We start from the raw sequence: 16,724 nt of genomic DNA on the forward strand, positions 1-16,724 counted from the left end.
TACCAAAAGAACTGGAAGCCTTACTACCTCCTTTAAACTCTATTTGAATTCTTATCTTTTTTTTTAACAAAAATTTCCAATATTTATTATTTTATTCATGAATTTTTCATATTTAATTTAATTTTTCATTTTCATATCTCATTGTTGCCACAGTAAATTTAACGAAATAATTGACTGGAGTAATGCTATTCATATCATGTTTTCGTACCACATTTTCATACCACCTTAGGTAGCATTTTGATGTGGACATCCACATCATTTGAATTAATCAGATTTTTAAATTTAGTTCATTATTTAATAAACTAATAATTAAGAAAAACTAATTAATTAAATGATGATTGTGGTATATGAGTAGTCTTTCTCTTTCTTTTCCTTAGGTTTTGCAAATTTTTTAAATAATGTGGCTGTTCACATCAAATGCCACCTAACATGGTTTGGTATGAATATCATTACTCAATTGAATGCGACTTAATAACTGCTACTCGCTTTATTACTATGCATGGAGTTCCAGCAATAAAGGCACTGTGCATGGAGTAAAGAGATTAAAAGGGAATGGCAAGCGTACATTCATGACCGGCACGCGGATTCCTCATACACACCAGCTGCAATCTTACGTGGCAACTCTATCCATGCAAAACACCGTCGCACTCCACGTGCCTCTCCCCAAAACACCACCGCCCTCCACTCATAACCGTCGCCAACGATTAAACCACTCATTTCTTGGACCTCCCTCCCATTGTGTTTCAAACAAAATTTGGCAATTTACAGAAAACCCAGGACCTCTGAGCCATTTTAATTTTCATCGTCCTTATTCGTCACCATGGCCCCATGGGAAGTCCTTGACCTAGTTTCTCACCACCTTGACCCTAAATCCCTAGCCATATCCTCTTGTGTCTGCAAGTCATGGTTCATTTCTCTGTCTTGCGACCACAATTGGCAGCCCATTTGCGCTTCCCATTTCCCTTCTCTTTCTACCCTCAGACTCACTAACCCTACCGTCCCCTACCACCGCCTCTACGTCATGGGTCAAGCTGCCGCCAAACGCCGCCTTCAAACCCCCTCGAAACCCCGCCTTTCCCTCGACAGCCTCATCTTCATAGTCAACGTCTTCAACCCCAATTCATTAAGCAATGTTCTCTCTCTGGAAAAATCCGGAAGCGAAATGGTTATTGATCCCAACGGGATCTTTAAGTTCGATATTGATGTTAGTGAAAACAATGGATTTGAAGCGTGGGAGGATCAGGATTCAGGGGCAGTGAGAGTGACGTGGAATGTGGTGTTGGAAGGGTGGAGGGGTGTTTTTGGGATGATGGATTGTGAAGGGAAAGGGATGGAGGGGTGGTTTTCGGAGGAGCTTCCTTCGCCGGCGGGGTGTTGCTCGAGTGTTGTTGGTAGAGGAATTGTGGCGGATTTGAAGTTGGGGCTTTGTGTTGGGAGGAGGGTGATGTTGAGTGTTGTAGATTGGAGATATGTGAGTGTTGATGATGCTCTAAGATACTTGTAACATTTTCTTCTACCTTGTTTCTAAAGGGTTTTACATTGCTTACATACGAGGGTTCCTGATTCGCACGAACTTGGGTGAAATACATGGTTTCTACCAGGAAACCATGGATTTTTTAGTTTTCGCCATTAGTTACTGGTCGAGCCATAGGAATGTAATGTGAGGAGAATCTCTGGAGATCTTTCCTCTCCACTTACTCGTAACAGGCTTGGTACCGACGGAGTGGTTGCTGAGTGGTTTGGGTTGTCAAACCTGTACACCACTGCTTCCATGACTGAGTTGCAGAGTAGTACGGTTCCATGACTGAGTTGCATAGTCGTACGTGTATCTTCTTACATGTAAGGACCTCATGTTGGAAACTCTTTAAGAACTTCGCGATGGTCGAGCTATGCCCGGTCCTTCTAGCAAATAGACATTTGATCTTTAGACTTCGTGATGTTTAGATTAGCCAGCCGGTGCTTTTTTTTCCTATCGTTTCATATGTACATACGACCAAATTTTCTGTACTTGTGTATAAACAAAGCTTGTGCATAAATCTTATTTTGATTTTCTGTATATTTTTTTGGATGAAGTTCAAAATTCTATGATGCCTTGCAATTCAAGTTTGGGTTATTCATATATCAGTACTTGGAAATCTTACATTTCCAGAAATGAACATTGAAAAGTCGATACATTAGGAACACTCATCTTAACTTGCAGTGGGAGAAAGAGGCCAAGTGAATTATAACACATGTAAGGATTCTCTACAGGGAGGTTTGGGTGTGTCGTTAGGGACGACAGGGGTAACTTTGTTGCTGCGTCATGCGTGAACTTCAAGATGTCTTTTCTCCCTTGCAGGCAGAAGCTTTGGCAGCAAGGGCTTGTTCAGTTTGGGCGGACTCGAGGGGTTTCAGAGATTTCTTATTGAAAGGAGACTCTTCAGATTGTGACGGTTATTGTGATGTCTCTACTAACATGTCGTCATCAATTAGGCAGTCAGTAGAAGACACAAAGAGTATTCTCGGCTTCCTCACCCATGTCCGTCGCCAAGCTAACACGGTTGCGCATAGATTTGCTAGGTTTGGTTTGAAAGTTGGCAGCCAATGTGAGTGGTTTGCTCAACCTCCTAGTTTTATCATTGACCTCCTTGTTGAGGACCCTATGTAACCGGCCTATGTACTTTGTTTGAGACTTCTTTTGATCTTTTCCTGAACCAATGCAACACTATCGTTTTTATAAAAAATAAAAATAAAAAAAGGCACAAAATAAAATTGTTGTTGTAAAACTGAGTTTGTAAGTGGGTGAGAGAGAGGGTCGAGAAAGAGATTCCCAGTGTATGAGAATTGTCTGTTCACTTTTGGCCTTGTTCTTTATTTATACTTGTTGATGCAAAAAACCGGAGGGGTGTTGGAACAACGTAAATCCGACCGTGAATTTGCAAGAAAGTAAATAACACAAGATGTATCGTGGTTCACCCCAATGTTTGGGCTACGTCCACACTGATATTGTATTTCTCTGTTTGTGAGAGGACTGTGAGGGAGAGAGAGCTTCTCTGAGAAAGAGAGCTTTGTAATGTGAGAGTGAGGCTTTGACGATCTCAGGCCTAAGAATTGGCATCTCCCAATGAGGAGGGTGATGAGTCATTTTATAGAATAAGGGCTCCTCACTTATTACATATTTGCCCTTTCATTTATTACATAATTACATTTGAGTCATTCGAGTATTTATACGAGATCTAAATACGGAGGCCCTAAGTATGGTACAAACAGTAGTCCCCCAAGTCTTCAATTAAGAGAATCCTTTGGCTGGAGACTTGAAATTCAGTCCATGTGTGGCCCGAAGTAACTAGATGTCGTCTAGGACTGATACTCGATATGAGGCGGTGCTCAATCTGAAATGATGCTCAACTAGAAGTAGCACATGTTGCGAGGCTGCTCTGCTTGTGGCTTATGTTGCCTTGGTTGGCTCGACTTGTGGCGTTGAAGGTAAGGGAGTCCATTTTATAGAATAAGGGCTCGCTACTCAATACATAAATGATGGGCTAGAGTTGATGCTCGCAGCGAGGTGGTTGCTCAGTAGGCGGCGATGCTCTCTAATGATGGTGAGGGAGTCCCTTTTATAGAACAAGGGCTCGCTCCTCAATACATGAATAATGGGTTAGGAGTGATGCTCGCGGCGAGGTGGTTGCTCAACTGGCGGCGATGCTCTCTAATAAGGGTGAGGGAGTCCCTTTTATAAAATAAGGGCTCGCTTCTCAGTACATGAATAATGGGTTAGGAGTGATGCACGCGGCGAGACGGTTGCTCAGCTGGGGACGATGCTCTCTAATGAGGGTGAGGGAGTCCCTTTTATAAAATAAGGGTTCGCTCCTCAGTACATGAATAATGGGTTAGGAGTGATGCACGCGGCGAGGCGATTGCTCAGCTGGCGGCGATGCTCTCTAATGAGGGTGAGGGAGTCCCTTTTATAAAATAAGGGCTCGCTCCTCAGTACATAAATAATGGGCTAAGTTCCCCAAGTATTTTCATGAGGCCCAGTTGAGGCCTAATATATGGTACATAATGTAGTCCCCCAAGTCTTCGGTTAATAGAGTCTGTTGGCTGGAGACTTCAAATTGAATCCATGTATGGGCCGAAGTGGCGGTTGTTCGGAGGCGGTATTTGTATACCTTGCACTGAAGCTTTGTAGGTGAAGCTTTGCAAGTGAAGCTTTGAAGCTAGAGCTCTGTAAATGAAGCTTTTGAAGCTAGATTGACATGAGTGATGCTCATGAATGTTTATGTTGATTGACATGAGTGATGCTCATGGATGTTGACATGAATGATGGTCATGAATGTTTATGTATGATTGTCATGAGTGATGCTCATGAATGTTTATGTATGAATGACATGAGTGATGCTCATGTATAATTTTAGAGTACTGGACGTACTTTTGATCACCTGGTTGGTGATAATAGCGGCAAGTTACCGAATAATTTTGGAGTACTAAGCGTACTTTTGATCACCTGGTTGGTGATAATAGCGGCAGGTTGCCGAATAATTTTGGAGTACTAGACGTACTTTTGATCACCTGGTTGGTGATAATAGAGGGCTTGGCTCTTTTGGGCATATATGCCTTCGCCCTCCACATAACATTCCAGCCCATTATTTTGGGCTTGCCTTTTTTTTTTTATTACCCTCTGATGCGGTTATACAGATATCTCCGAAAGATACGAAAAATAAATTACATCATTAAAAAATAAGTCCGACCCTCTGCTCAATGGGTCACGCCTATAATCCCCTCTTCTGCATGCCATCACGACCTCAATTATGTCTGCTTATTTTTATCTTCTTTTGCTTTCTGCTTTTGCTTTTGTTTCCCACTGTGCATTCCTCTTTGTCTCTATCTCTGCGTTGCTGTCCATTTGTAAAAAGCATCTTTGGAGGTCATCACTCATGAGCTCCGCCACCACTTTCTTTGGAGGTCATCAACCCACATGTGCTTGCATGTACCTGATCCATTTAATCACAGAGAATTAATGGAAAACATCGCCGGGCAAAAGCAAAAGCATACCAATATCAGTCTCTCTTTTTCTTTTTCTTTTTTCTATTCTTTAGTAACATCATGATCTTTTTCTTTTTTTTTTCTATTTTGTTCCCACTGCCTTTTCGACATGTCAGCACATGACTGCACCCCTCGGAGTTTGATTATTGGTCGGTGCTTGCCTCCCGCAGGAAATCCAGATATGCATGAAACCTGAGGCCAGATAAACTGTAGCTTGGAAAACTGTAGAGCAAATCCCTCGAATGACGGTGATCTTGGTGCCACTGAAGATTCAGTGCAGCAAATATTGGCTAGACCAAGAACACAAGATTTAGCAGTCTGAAATGCAACACCATCAGCATCCTCTCATCTCTTTATTACTACCATGCTTTAGTTATACATATTTATAACAATTTTCCCTGCAGCTTCAAGGGCAGTTGGACATTTTGAAACATACCGAGGAATGAGATCAGCAACAATGCGTTGTACACTAGTACAACCTCTGGAAGTAGTGATGAGAGAGAGATAAGCTTGCTCGAGCTCTGGCGTGAGAGCAGAGTCATTCTTTGAAAGGCAAAACTTGATCCGCTTATAGCAATCGTATACACTTCGAATCTCGTCTCTGTGTCTCCGTTTATTCATAATCTCCCCCTGAGACAGAGATTGCGGAGCTAGGGTTTGCAGTGGTGGCGGTGGTTGTAATAATGGCGGCGATGGAGGCAGCTCTGGTTGGGATTCGTGCAGCTTCCGCTTCTTCGGAGGTTGCTCTCCCGAGTCCATGGCCAGAGAGAGAGAGAGAGAGAGAGGGAGGATAGTGGCTTGCTGAGATTCTGGTGAAAAAGTGATGGTGGCCGGCGGTCGAGTGCAGGAGTCCAGATGACCCTCTGGATGAACAAGATACGGCTTATATTGGTGAACTTCTTAAATTTGTTCAGATGGTTACGGATGTAATGGAAGCTATTGTCAAGAGAGTTTTAATGGCAGAATCTGAAATAGACAACAACTACGAGCCGCAGAAAACGAACAGGAAAGCGGCGTCATTCGGTAGGCTGCTAAAGTTAGTGCACGTAGGTTTGCAGACGTCGAGGGAACCAATTTGTCAAGAGAGTTTTACTGGCAGAATCTGAAATAGACAACGACTACGAGCTGCAGAAGACGAACAGGAGAGCGGTGCCGTTTGGTAGGCTGCTGACGTCAGTGCATGTAGGCTTGCAGATGTCGAGGGAACCAATTTTGGTGTCCATGGGTTTCTGAACTGGGTTTTGATTGTACTAAAAAACCGTTCTTGAAAACTACTCGAAAAACAGAAAATATGGGAACTTTGCAATGGGATTTGAAAATTGGGATTTGGGTTTTTCTGGGATTTATGGAATTTGGTTTTTAGGTGAGCAGATTCATGGTGGACAATGTGAGATTTGATGAAAAAATGAAAGAGAACCGACATAGCTTTTTGTGTCGATTCCTACAGACGACGCCAAATGTTGATGCACAAAACCGGAAGGGTCTTGGAACAACATAAATCCGACCGTGAATCTGCAAGAAAGTAAATAACACAAGATGTATCGTGGTTCACCCCAATGTTTGGGCTACGTCCACACTGATATTGTATTTCTCAACCTTCAACGAAATATTCGTTAAGGATTTGATCGCCTAAACACCTTTGAAATTTCTTTGTCAAATTATGCATGCATCGGGCCTGAGTGTTTCTGATTGAATTACATTATCTCCATTGGAGTACAATTTCATCTTGAAGATTTCCAAGTTGGATGCATCTTTTGAATCTGCTTTAGGCATGAAATTATTGCAGAACATACTTGATTAAGTACGGTCTTAGAAAGAAGTAATTGAACTGAGTTCAGAGCCACTATTTGACTAATTTTCGGTTTGCCTTTTTTTTTTATTCCCTCGAATGGTCAGAGTCCGAGTTTGAGTGTATACCCCACAAGCTTTAGGTTGCATAAACTTTTCAAAAGCCAGATGGTGCATTGGAGGCTTCCAGACAAAGGGGACATGTTCCAATGTTCGTAGCCTGCCTAATGTAATTGCGCTTATTATGGCTCGAGTCTCCCAAGTTGCTAACTGGAAGACCATCACAAGAGATTCCTTTAACATTATTATTTTGAATTTTTAGACTTTTCATTTTTGCAATGTTTCAAAGCTGTGTGATATTTGGGATAGTAAGGATTTCTTGTACCACAAAAAGAAAAAAAAAAAGGGAACAAACCAATATATGTTGTGCGATAATCAAACCAAATTCTTATTATTAAAGAATGGGTGTTTGATGGGAGGGGTATGATTGACTCCATATTAGACTGCCTACATATCTCTGAACTTGGAGAACTAAATCATAGGTGTAGTTCTAAGAAAAGATGATATAATATGTGTTTACATGGGGATTCGTCTTTGATGAATGTGCCTTAACTACATGGGACTTTGGAGACGCTTCTCTATGTCTATACGTAGACTGAGGGCGTTTCACTGTTTTTTTTGTAGTTAAATCGGTGATGGATAGCCTACATATCTTCTCTTATATCATTGAAGAATTAAACCACATGTAGTTCGTTGGAAGTTTTTTAGCAATGTCGTGGGACTTGGGGATATTTCGCCTCAAAGTGATCAGAGTTCCATCCCTACGTGCAAAGTTGGAGGTTCTTCTGCCTCCTAATACTTTGGTGATGCCTAGATGCTTCGGCTGTCCATAGATATAAGTGATGGTAAGGGTGGGCTTATTCACTTGCCGCCAGCCTTTCTCCTAGTCGGTAAATTCATACCTTTTGGACTTACCTTGATCCATCTTTTCAACAGGTTCTTCCTTTATGGCTTTGTCTCTTACAAACTCCTAGTAGGGTCCCTGATCCAGCAGTTCTTCGATCTCGAAGTGTGCATCTTCCAATCTCATTTAAATTAAATCCTAGACCTCCAATGGGGCCTAAATTATGTTATGTGAGGTAGCCTTGTATACATGTAAGCCTAAATTATGTCACTTCAACAAGTTGGAGTTCCATATGGTTTCACTGAGGACCAAATGACTGACTTAGTGATATCGTCTCCAACAATGAGAAGAGGTTAAAAATATGGATTTTTGGTCACTCTATTTTGAAGAGGTTAAAAATATGGATTTTTGATCACTCTATTTTACCTCAATTTTAATTTAGGTCAAAACGATTTTGTTTTTGTCAATTTTGTCATTGTCTTTAATTTTGTTATCAATTTAAAGACAATTTTGAAATTGTGGTGATTAAATTAGATTAAATGGAGATTTTCAATTTGGAAAACATAATAATTTTGTTTAACAAAAGTGGTTAATATCCTAGAATCAAAATAATTAAAAGTTTGGTCCAATTTGAGAGCACTTGTATCTCTTTGATGACGTGTTTACGTAACCGTAATCAAAATAGAGGAATTGGATTCATGAGGAATTGAATTGAGGATGAATTGGATTGAGGAGGAGTCAGAATTGGATTCCTGTTGAAGCTGTTTACTTAAATGTTCTGGAATCGGAGTAAAAATAAAATGAAATTCATATTAGTTGTTTACTAATTCACCTGAATCGGAATAAAAATCAATATATTTACTAAAATGCCCTTTAGTTCTTTATTTTTATTTTTATTTTTATTTCATCTATATTTATTTTTAATCACATTTTCATTAGTTACTTTAAAATGGACTCAAATCCAACAACCAAATTATTTTCATCTCTTTCTCACACTCTTTCTCTCTCTCTGCTCAACTCTTCTCTTTCTCTCACTTGGAAGCACCCACCACCGCCACACCTGCATCTTCTCAATCTTCTTCAACCTCAGCCCACCCCAAATTAAATTCTTTGTTTATTTTGTATTTCTTATCTTAGAATCTTTAATTTTTGCTGTATGTTCAGTGATATTTTTGTAGGTCCTTTGAATTGGGACTTTATTCAACACGAAGAGGAAGAATTTGCAGGATGGGAGGTTGGGGTGGGAGAGAGTCGGAAAGGGTTGCTGGGTTGTGTAAGATGTGGAACTACAGTGGGAGGGTAAATGTCCAGAAAAAGATTTTGAAGTATTTATACATCTATTGGAGATTAACTTTAGAATTGGCTAAAATGGCTATTTCTTTAAGGGCTTGTAGAAGGATCAACCACTCGGTGGAAGACCATAGTCACGATCAAAATAAAAATAGAAGTTTTCTAGGGAAGTCTGGGATGCTAGTTCAAATTCATCTTCCTAGTTCCAACACTCGGCGGGGCTACGTCTGTCGAAGCATTTGCGAAGCCTCTTGATAAGAGGGCATAATAGGAAAGAAGAAATGCATTCCCGATTCCTTCACCATCCCGGAATCCAAATACCTCACCCATGGAGGGAGTCCAATTCCTTCAATTTCAGGAATTGAATTCCATTTTTCGTGTGGGTCCCACACATTGTTGGTTCCTCTAAATTGTAAACTGTAGTAAACACAAGAGTTATCTGTAATCGGAATCGGATTTCTTGTTTTCATTCGGATTACGGATGCGTAAACACATCCTGAGAGTTTCCGGTCTCCCTCTTGTTGCCGCAACCCACAGTTTTTTCTTTTTCTTCTTTTTGTGTTTTTCCCTGCTTTCATTCCCGGTCTGTCGTCCTCCATCCCCTCTTCATGTCAATTTTACCAATCTAAGCCCCAAACTCCAATTCCCTTTCGATCCTTCCATCTTCGTCTCTTCTCACTTCGTTTCCTTCCATCTTTCTCAGACTACTTCGCTCCCTCCCCTCACGAAACCACGTTGTGCACTTACCGTGGTGTGTCACGGGTTTATTGGAAGTTGAGTAGAGCTTTGGCTCAGGTGTTCGCACCCCTCTTTCCTCGTCTTTGCCCTTATTGGCTCTGTCTCTGGTGGGTTGTGTTTTCCCATTGGATTCCTTGGTTTTGTGGTGTTGTTTGTAGGGCGCTGGAGCAATGGTTTCCTTCCTTCCAGGGGTTTTGGTTGGTTGGTTAGCTGGGCGGTTGCGGTGATGGTGGCTTTGGAGATTTCCGGTTCCGGTGACGGCGGGGACTGTACGGTTCTAGGGTGTTCTGGATGTGTCTGTGTTTGTACTGGGCCCCACTTGTACTTGTTTTGGGCTCTTTGGTGTGTGCTTTTGAGGTCCAATGTTTTGTTTTGTCCGTATGTAGTTAGTGGACCTCTTTCCCTTGGCCCTGGAATAAAATGTCCAGTTTTTCAAAAAAAAAAAAAAAAAAAAAAAAGTTAATATCCTATTAACATACCAACTGGTTAGTATTCGAAAACTAGTGATTATATATACACGCTATGGTCATATCCACGTATGAAACGAGTATAAATGAAGATGTTTCAGCCCAAGACGTATGAAAAGTTGCATATACTAGCCTAGTCTTGAAATTAAGCCACCTTGAGTTTGAATTTTCCAACACTTGTCGTTGTTCAAGTCACTGTCTAGTTGACTTGTCATTTTGTACGCGGATTCTAGACTTTGAAATATGGAACCCCAGCAGTTTTGGACTATAATTGATCTCAATGACTTCTCAAGGAAATTGGAAATGCCGACTATGGCTACAAGAGGGGTGCTGACTTGGTGCATCTTTCTACAGTGATCAAATCTTTAATACGCACAACAAAACACAATAATAAATTCCCTACATAACCACCACAACAAAACACAATAATACTTACACAAGAACCATGGGTGCGTATCTGCTACAATGAAAACCACTATTGAGAAATTAAGGGCTCGTTTTGAAGTGTTTTTAAATCGATTAAAAACGTTTTTGGTGAAAATATTTTTAAAATCAATCCCTAGTAAAAATTCAAGTAGATTATGAAAAAAAAGTACTTTAAGTGTTTCCTACAAGAAGCACATAATTGTTGCTTTTTCCATAAAGCACTTAAAATGCTTTTGGACCTCAAAATCAATTTCACCAAAAACACTTTCAATCATTTTACAAATACTTCCAAATGAGCCCTAACTTATTTCTCATGAGGGAAAAAATTATTTAACTATATATATGTGATTTTGATCGGTTCAACAATTAGAATTTGTAAAATGACTAATTTGGATAAATTTTCTAAAAAATCAATGAACCACGCAATGTGACAAGAATTATCCTAGGCGGCGAATATTAGTGTAACATTGATAAATTTATGGTTTTTGTTTCAAAGACATGGACCAAACTGTGATGGACGTTAAACCACATAGATAGATGAATTGTGAAAATTGACCACAATTTTGTTTATTTATTTAGGTTAATCAATTTCACTTGAATTGAAAACTCCTCTTCCTAACTACGCATCTGGCAGGTTTTCATGATGTTATCATATTTTCGATGAACTGCAGGTAGTCGTTGTCATCCTTAGTCCACGCGGTAATATTGACGGGATAATGGGTCGTTTCCTAATTCTTAATGGTTTGGGGAAAAAAACTCTGCATTACCAAGGCAGCCGCCTATATATATAATCAATATGTGTTAGTTAAGTTATATATTTCTCCAATAGCTTCATGCATTTTTCCAACATATATAAAACTGGAAAAGCACTCATGGCTTCCATATTGCTACTACTTGTTGTAGTCTTGATGCCAGCCCTGCAAATAACAGGTCTTACTTACTTTCATGCCTCTGTCTGTAGTTTGCATTTTCATGACATAAACAGCACATACATACGTACATACATACATATATATATATATATATATATATATATATATATATATTCATTTTTAAGTTTTTTTAATTATGGCCTTTAGAATATAATTAATTAAAACTGTTTTCTAGCTTAATTGATTAGACTGACGTGAGAATTTTTCTTCAACCGTTGTTTCTGTACTATATTTACATGTTTTAGTTAAAAGTCCGTCTGATAATTATATAGTTATTGATATTTAATTATTATTTTTTGTGCATAGATATGAATGAAAGTATAAAATAGAGGAGGGACGAATATTATTCTTGTTTTCTTTTTGTGTGCCCTTAAAATTATCAAAACTGTTTTCTAAGCTTGGTCAGAGATAAAATTTAAAATTTTTATATCTACGAATTCCTTTAAGTAAATTGGTGCATGTCAATTTATAAAATTTGATTTTGTCTAAATTTTAAGTTTATTTCTCTTATCCAAACGAAGCGTTATTTTACATCTCTCTCTCTTATACCAACCTTCATCCACTCTTCTTCATTCGTCATTTTCACTATATACGTTCCTCATAACTCAAGCATGAAAAATAAAAACTAGGTAATTTAATTTCTACAAATAACTGAAAATCCACGCAGCGAAAGAAAAGAGTCTCGTTTGGTTGCTCTTTCTATAGTGTTGCTCCAACTGTCAAATATTTTAATTAGATGAAATTGTAGCTATGGAGTATTTAACTAGAAGTTTCATCCTTTCAAACATTTCTTACGGGAAATTCTACTTTTTTCTCTCCCGCAACCCAAAACTCACCACATTTTGGATCAAATCATCTACTTATTTCAGGTGCACAATCTGTTGGTGTTTGTTATGGACGAAACGGCAACAATTTACCAGCTGAAGGAGAAGTGGTTGACTTGTACAAAAGCAATGGCATCGGACGGATGAGGATCTATGAACCAAATGAAGCAACCTTGCAAGCCCTTAGAGGTTCCAACATAGAACTCACAGTCACCATCCTCAACAGCGAGCTTCCAGCCCTCAATGATGCTGCTGCTGCAACTGCCTGGGTCCAGAAGAACGTACAACCCTATTCAGCTGATGTTCGATTCAAATACATCGCTGTTGGAAACGAAATACACCACGATTCTGCAGAGGTCGGGTCTCTCCTGCCTGCCATCCAAAACATCCACAGTGCAATTGTAGCAGCCAATCTGCAAGGCCAAATCAAAGTCTCTACAGCAATTGACACAACTCTTGTGGCCAATCCCTTCCCTCCCTCTGATGGAGTATATGACGCTGCAAATCAATTCATAAAACCAGTCATCGACTTCCTCGTCAGCAGTGGAGCCCCACTCCTTGTGAATGTGTACCCTTACTTCAGCTACACTGATAACCTTGCCTATGCCTTGTTCACTTCGCAAGGGGTTGTAGTGCCGGATGGGACTCGATACCCTAGCCTCTTTGACGCTCTTCTGGACGCTCAGTACGCTGCTCTTGAAAAAGCTGGTGCACCAAATATGGAGATAGTCGTATCAGAGAGCGGTTGGCCTTCTGAAGGTGGTGATCAAGCAACCCCTCAGAACGCAGCCACATTCTACCAGAATTTGATCAACCATGTGACGAGTACTACTGGGACTCCAAAGAGGCCTGGTAAAGCTATAGAGACTTATCTTTTTGCAATGTTTGATGAAAATCTCAAGGACGGTAAACCAGTTGAGAAACACTTTGGTGTTTTCTCCCCTAACAAACAGCCCAAGTACCAACTCACATTTGGATAGGAGTCACAGAATCATGTCTCTGAGTATGTAAGTTTGAGTTGAATAAGGGTGCCTTGTGCCCAGTTATCTCACCCCATATATATGCGATACAATAAAAAGAATACATATGGTTATCATGAATTCGAATGTTAATGAAGTTGTTTTTGATGATATTATTCTTGGGATTTGATTGCCATTTTGTTAATTTCTGGAATTTCTCAATTTGGTTAAGAGTTTGAAGGAGGAAGAAGATAAGGTCAGAGAGAGAAGAATGTATTCTGTATTTGTGAACATTAAAACCAAATTGAAAAAGATTGAAAATTTTAACTGTTAGAGAAAAAACAGAGATCTAACAAGAAAAACAAAATGTACTTGTTTAATTTCCGCTAAAAAACAATAAAACAACATCACCCAACATGTGCGTAAAAAAATAACCCAACCAAATGAAAAAAAGAAGGTACTTTCAATAGAATTTTACGGCTTAATTTTCATGTATTGCATAATTTGATATGTAGTACATACAGTCCTTGTTCTCCAAGGAAACAAAAAAGAACACAAAGAAATATCTTTCCTAATAAAGGACTCTAATAATTACACAATGTTTACATTCCTATTTCCATAAAGATTACTCGCACCAATACTCCCCATCAAGTTGGAGCATAGATGTCACACATACCCAACTTGATAAGTGAGTTACCAAAAACCCTATTACACACGACATGAGTGAGAATATATGCAAGTTGTTCTTTCGAGTTCACAAACGGTATTGACACAATCTTCTTCTCCAGCTTTTCCTTAATGAAGTGTCGATCAACCTCCACATGCTTCGTTCTGTCATGCTATACCGGCGATCTCTCTTGCCAACTTATTGTCATAGTACAAATTCGTTGCCTTTTTTTGTTTGAAACCAAGACCCCAAAGCAACTTACGCAATCAAAGGACTTCACACACTCCATGAGCCATGCCTCTAAACTCGACCTCCACAGAAGACCTAGACACCACCTTTTGTTTCTTACTCTTCCAAGTAACTAAATTCCTCCAAAGAACGTAAAGTATCTAGATGTAGAACGCCTATCAGTCACATCACCTGCCCAATCAGCATTAGTAAACCCCTCAATTCTTAGATGACCGTGATTCTTATACAAAATTCATTTCCCTGGAGCAGACTTTAAATATGCTAATATCCGCATAACCGCAACCATATGATCCACACTCGGTGAGTGCATAAATTGACTCACCACACTCACTGCATAGGCTATATCTGGACGAGTGTGAGGTAAATAAATTAGTCTCCCTACCAATCTCTGATATCTTCCTTTATCCACTGGTTCTTGATCCGGATAAATTCCCAAGTGATGTTTCTCCACAATAAGAGTATCCACAGGCTTACACCTAAGCATACCTGTTTCCTTTAACAAATCTAGAACATATTTTCATTAAGACAAGAAAATACCTTTGGACGAATGAGCAACCTCGACTCCAAGAAAATATTTTAAATCACCTAAATTCTTCATCTCAAACTCGGCAACAAGGTTTTTTTTCTAGTTTGACAATCTCATTTGAATCATCACCTGTTATTATCATATCATCCACATAAATAATTAAGACTGTTAGTTTAGCGTTTCTCTGTTTCACAAATAGCGTATGATCATAATGACTTTGATAATACCCATTCTTTCTCCTGGCCTGAGTGAATCTTCTAAACCATGCACGAGGTGACTGCTTAAGTTCATAAAGCAACTTTTGCAATTGGTACACTCCAGTTTTCCCCCAGCATTATACCCTGGAGGAAAATCCATATACACTTCTTCCTCTAGATGTCCATGAAGAAAAACATTTTTTTACATCAAACTGTTTTAACGGCTAATCCAGATTTGTAGCTAATGAGATAAGAACTTGTATCGTATTCATCTTGGCGACTAGAGAAAAAGTTTCTTGATAATCAATACCATATGTTTGAGTATATCTTTTTGCTACCAACCTTGCTTTTTTACTTGTTCAGTGATCCGTCAGCCTTGTATTTAACTGTATAAACCCATCGGCACCCAACTGGTTTTTTCCCCTTCGGCAGTTCCACTACTTCCCATGTATTATTTTTCTATAGTGCCATCATCTCTTCATCCATTGCTTCAGCCCATTTTTTATTCTTCAAAGCATCTTCCACTCGAGTTGGTATTTGAATTGCCTCCACATTGTTCACCCAAGCTTGATGTTCGGGTGAAAGATTTTTACATGACACGTAATTGGCTATTGGATACTTTACTTTTCCTTTTGGAGAAAACCTGTTAGGAGGTACACCACGATTTTGCCTTGGTGACAACTTATATGTACTTATAGCATCATTAGTTACATGAGCATCAATACTACTTACCTTAGGGATATTCAGAGAAGACGTATTGGACGACGACACTATTAAGCTAGAGAGAGGGGAAATCATGCTCGGCAAGAGTCTCGGTAGTACCAGTATTAGGCTTGGCCACAACCTGCTGTGGAACTGTTTCCTCTTCAGCAAAAGTTGGTTGAATGCCAACACATTCTTCATCAGTAGACAACTGCTGAACACCTACAACAGTCTCGGCAGGAATGAACCGAGGCTCTGCTGCATCAGTTTACACAGGTTTGTCACGGTTTACTCCCCCTGAAGCGATTATCACGTCATCTTGGACATCCAACCACCCAAAATCACCATCAAGATCGCAAATACTAGCATTCTTCCCCTTGTGATATGAAGGTGATGATACCAGAGTATAAAAACATTCCGATTCAAAAAAGGTAACATCCATTGTCACATACATGTGTCGAGTTTCAGGGTGGTAACATTTATAACCTTTGTTGGGATGTAAATCTAACAAAGACACAGTGAAGAGCACATGGATCCAATTAATCTTGTGAATATGAACATACGCTACACATCCAAACACACGAGGAGTTAGGGTATTGGTGGATACTAGGGGAACATGTTTTGTCAATAGTTGAAGAAGTGTATGGAAGTCCCCAACCTGAGATGGCATACAGTTAATCACATACACAACATGGGTAACGACTTCATGCTAAAAAAAAAATTAGGCATGAACACACCAATAAGCAAGGCACTAGCAGTTTCCAAGATATGACGATTTTTTTTCTCTCAACAACCCAATTTTGTTGTAGAGTATGCAAACAGGTAGTTTGATGAATAATTCCATGATCTTGTAGAAATTGAGATAACCCAGAATTTATGTACTCTCCACCATTGTCAGAACGCAAAACTTTATGATTAGAGGAATACTGAGTTTTAATCATCTATTGAAACAGATGAAACACATCACAAACCTCACTTTTACTTTTCAACATGTACAACCACATCATGTGAGTGCAATCATCCATGAAAGTAA

At 39.5% G+C, this 16,724-nt stretch overlaps 1 protein-coding gene and 1 pseudogene across 1 annotated transcript; both read left to right on the forward strand.

Annotated features, from left to right (window-relative positions):
* Window positions 1-736: 736 nt before the first annotated feature.
* Window positions 737-2,056, forward strand: LOC139190156 (probable F-box protein At5g04010; annotated as a pseudogene).
* A 9,358-nt stretch (window positions 2,057-11,414) lies between these two features.
* On the forward strand, window positions 11,415-13,526 carry LOC103420080 (glucan endo-1,3-beta-glucosidase). The gene is made up of 2 exons (XM_008358141.4): window positions 11,415-11,565; window positions 12,437-13,526. The coding sequence occupies exons 1-2, from the start codon at window positions 11,469-11,471 to the stop codon at window positions 13,369-13,371; spliced, it is 1,032 nt and encodes a 343-aa protein (XP_008356363.2). The 5' UTR covers window positions 11,415-11,468; the 3' UTR covers window positions 13,372-13,526.
* Window positions 13,527-16,724: the final 3,198 nt, after the last annotated feature.

Source organism: Malus domestica, chromosome 12 (assembly GCF_042453785.1).
Source record: "Malus domestica chromosome 12, GDT2T_hap1".
In the NCBI taxonomy this organism is placed as follows: domain Eukaryota; kingdom Viridiplantae; phylum Streptophyta; class Magnoliopsida; order Rosales; family Rosaceae; genus Malus; species Malus domestica.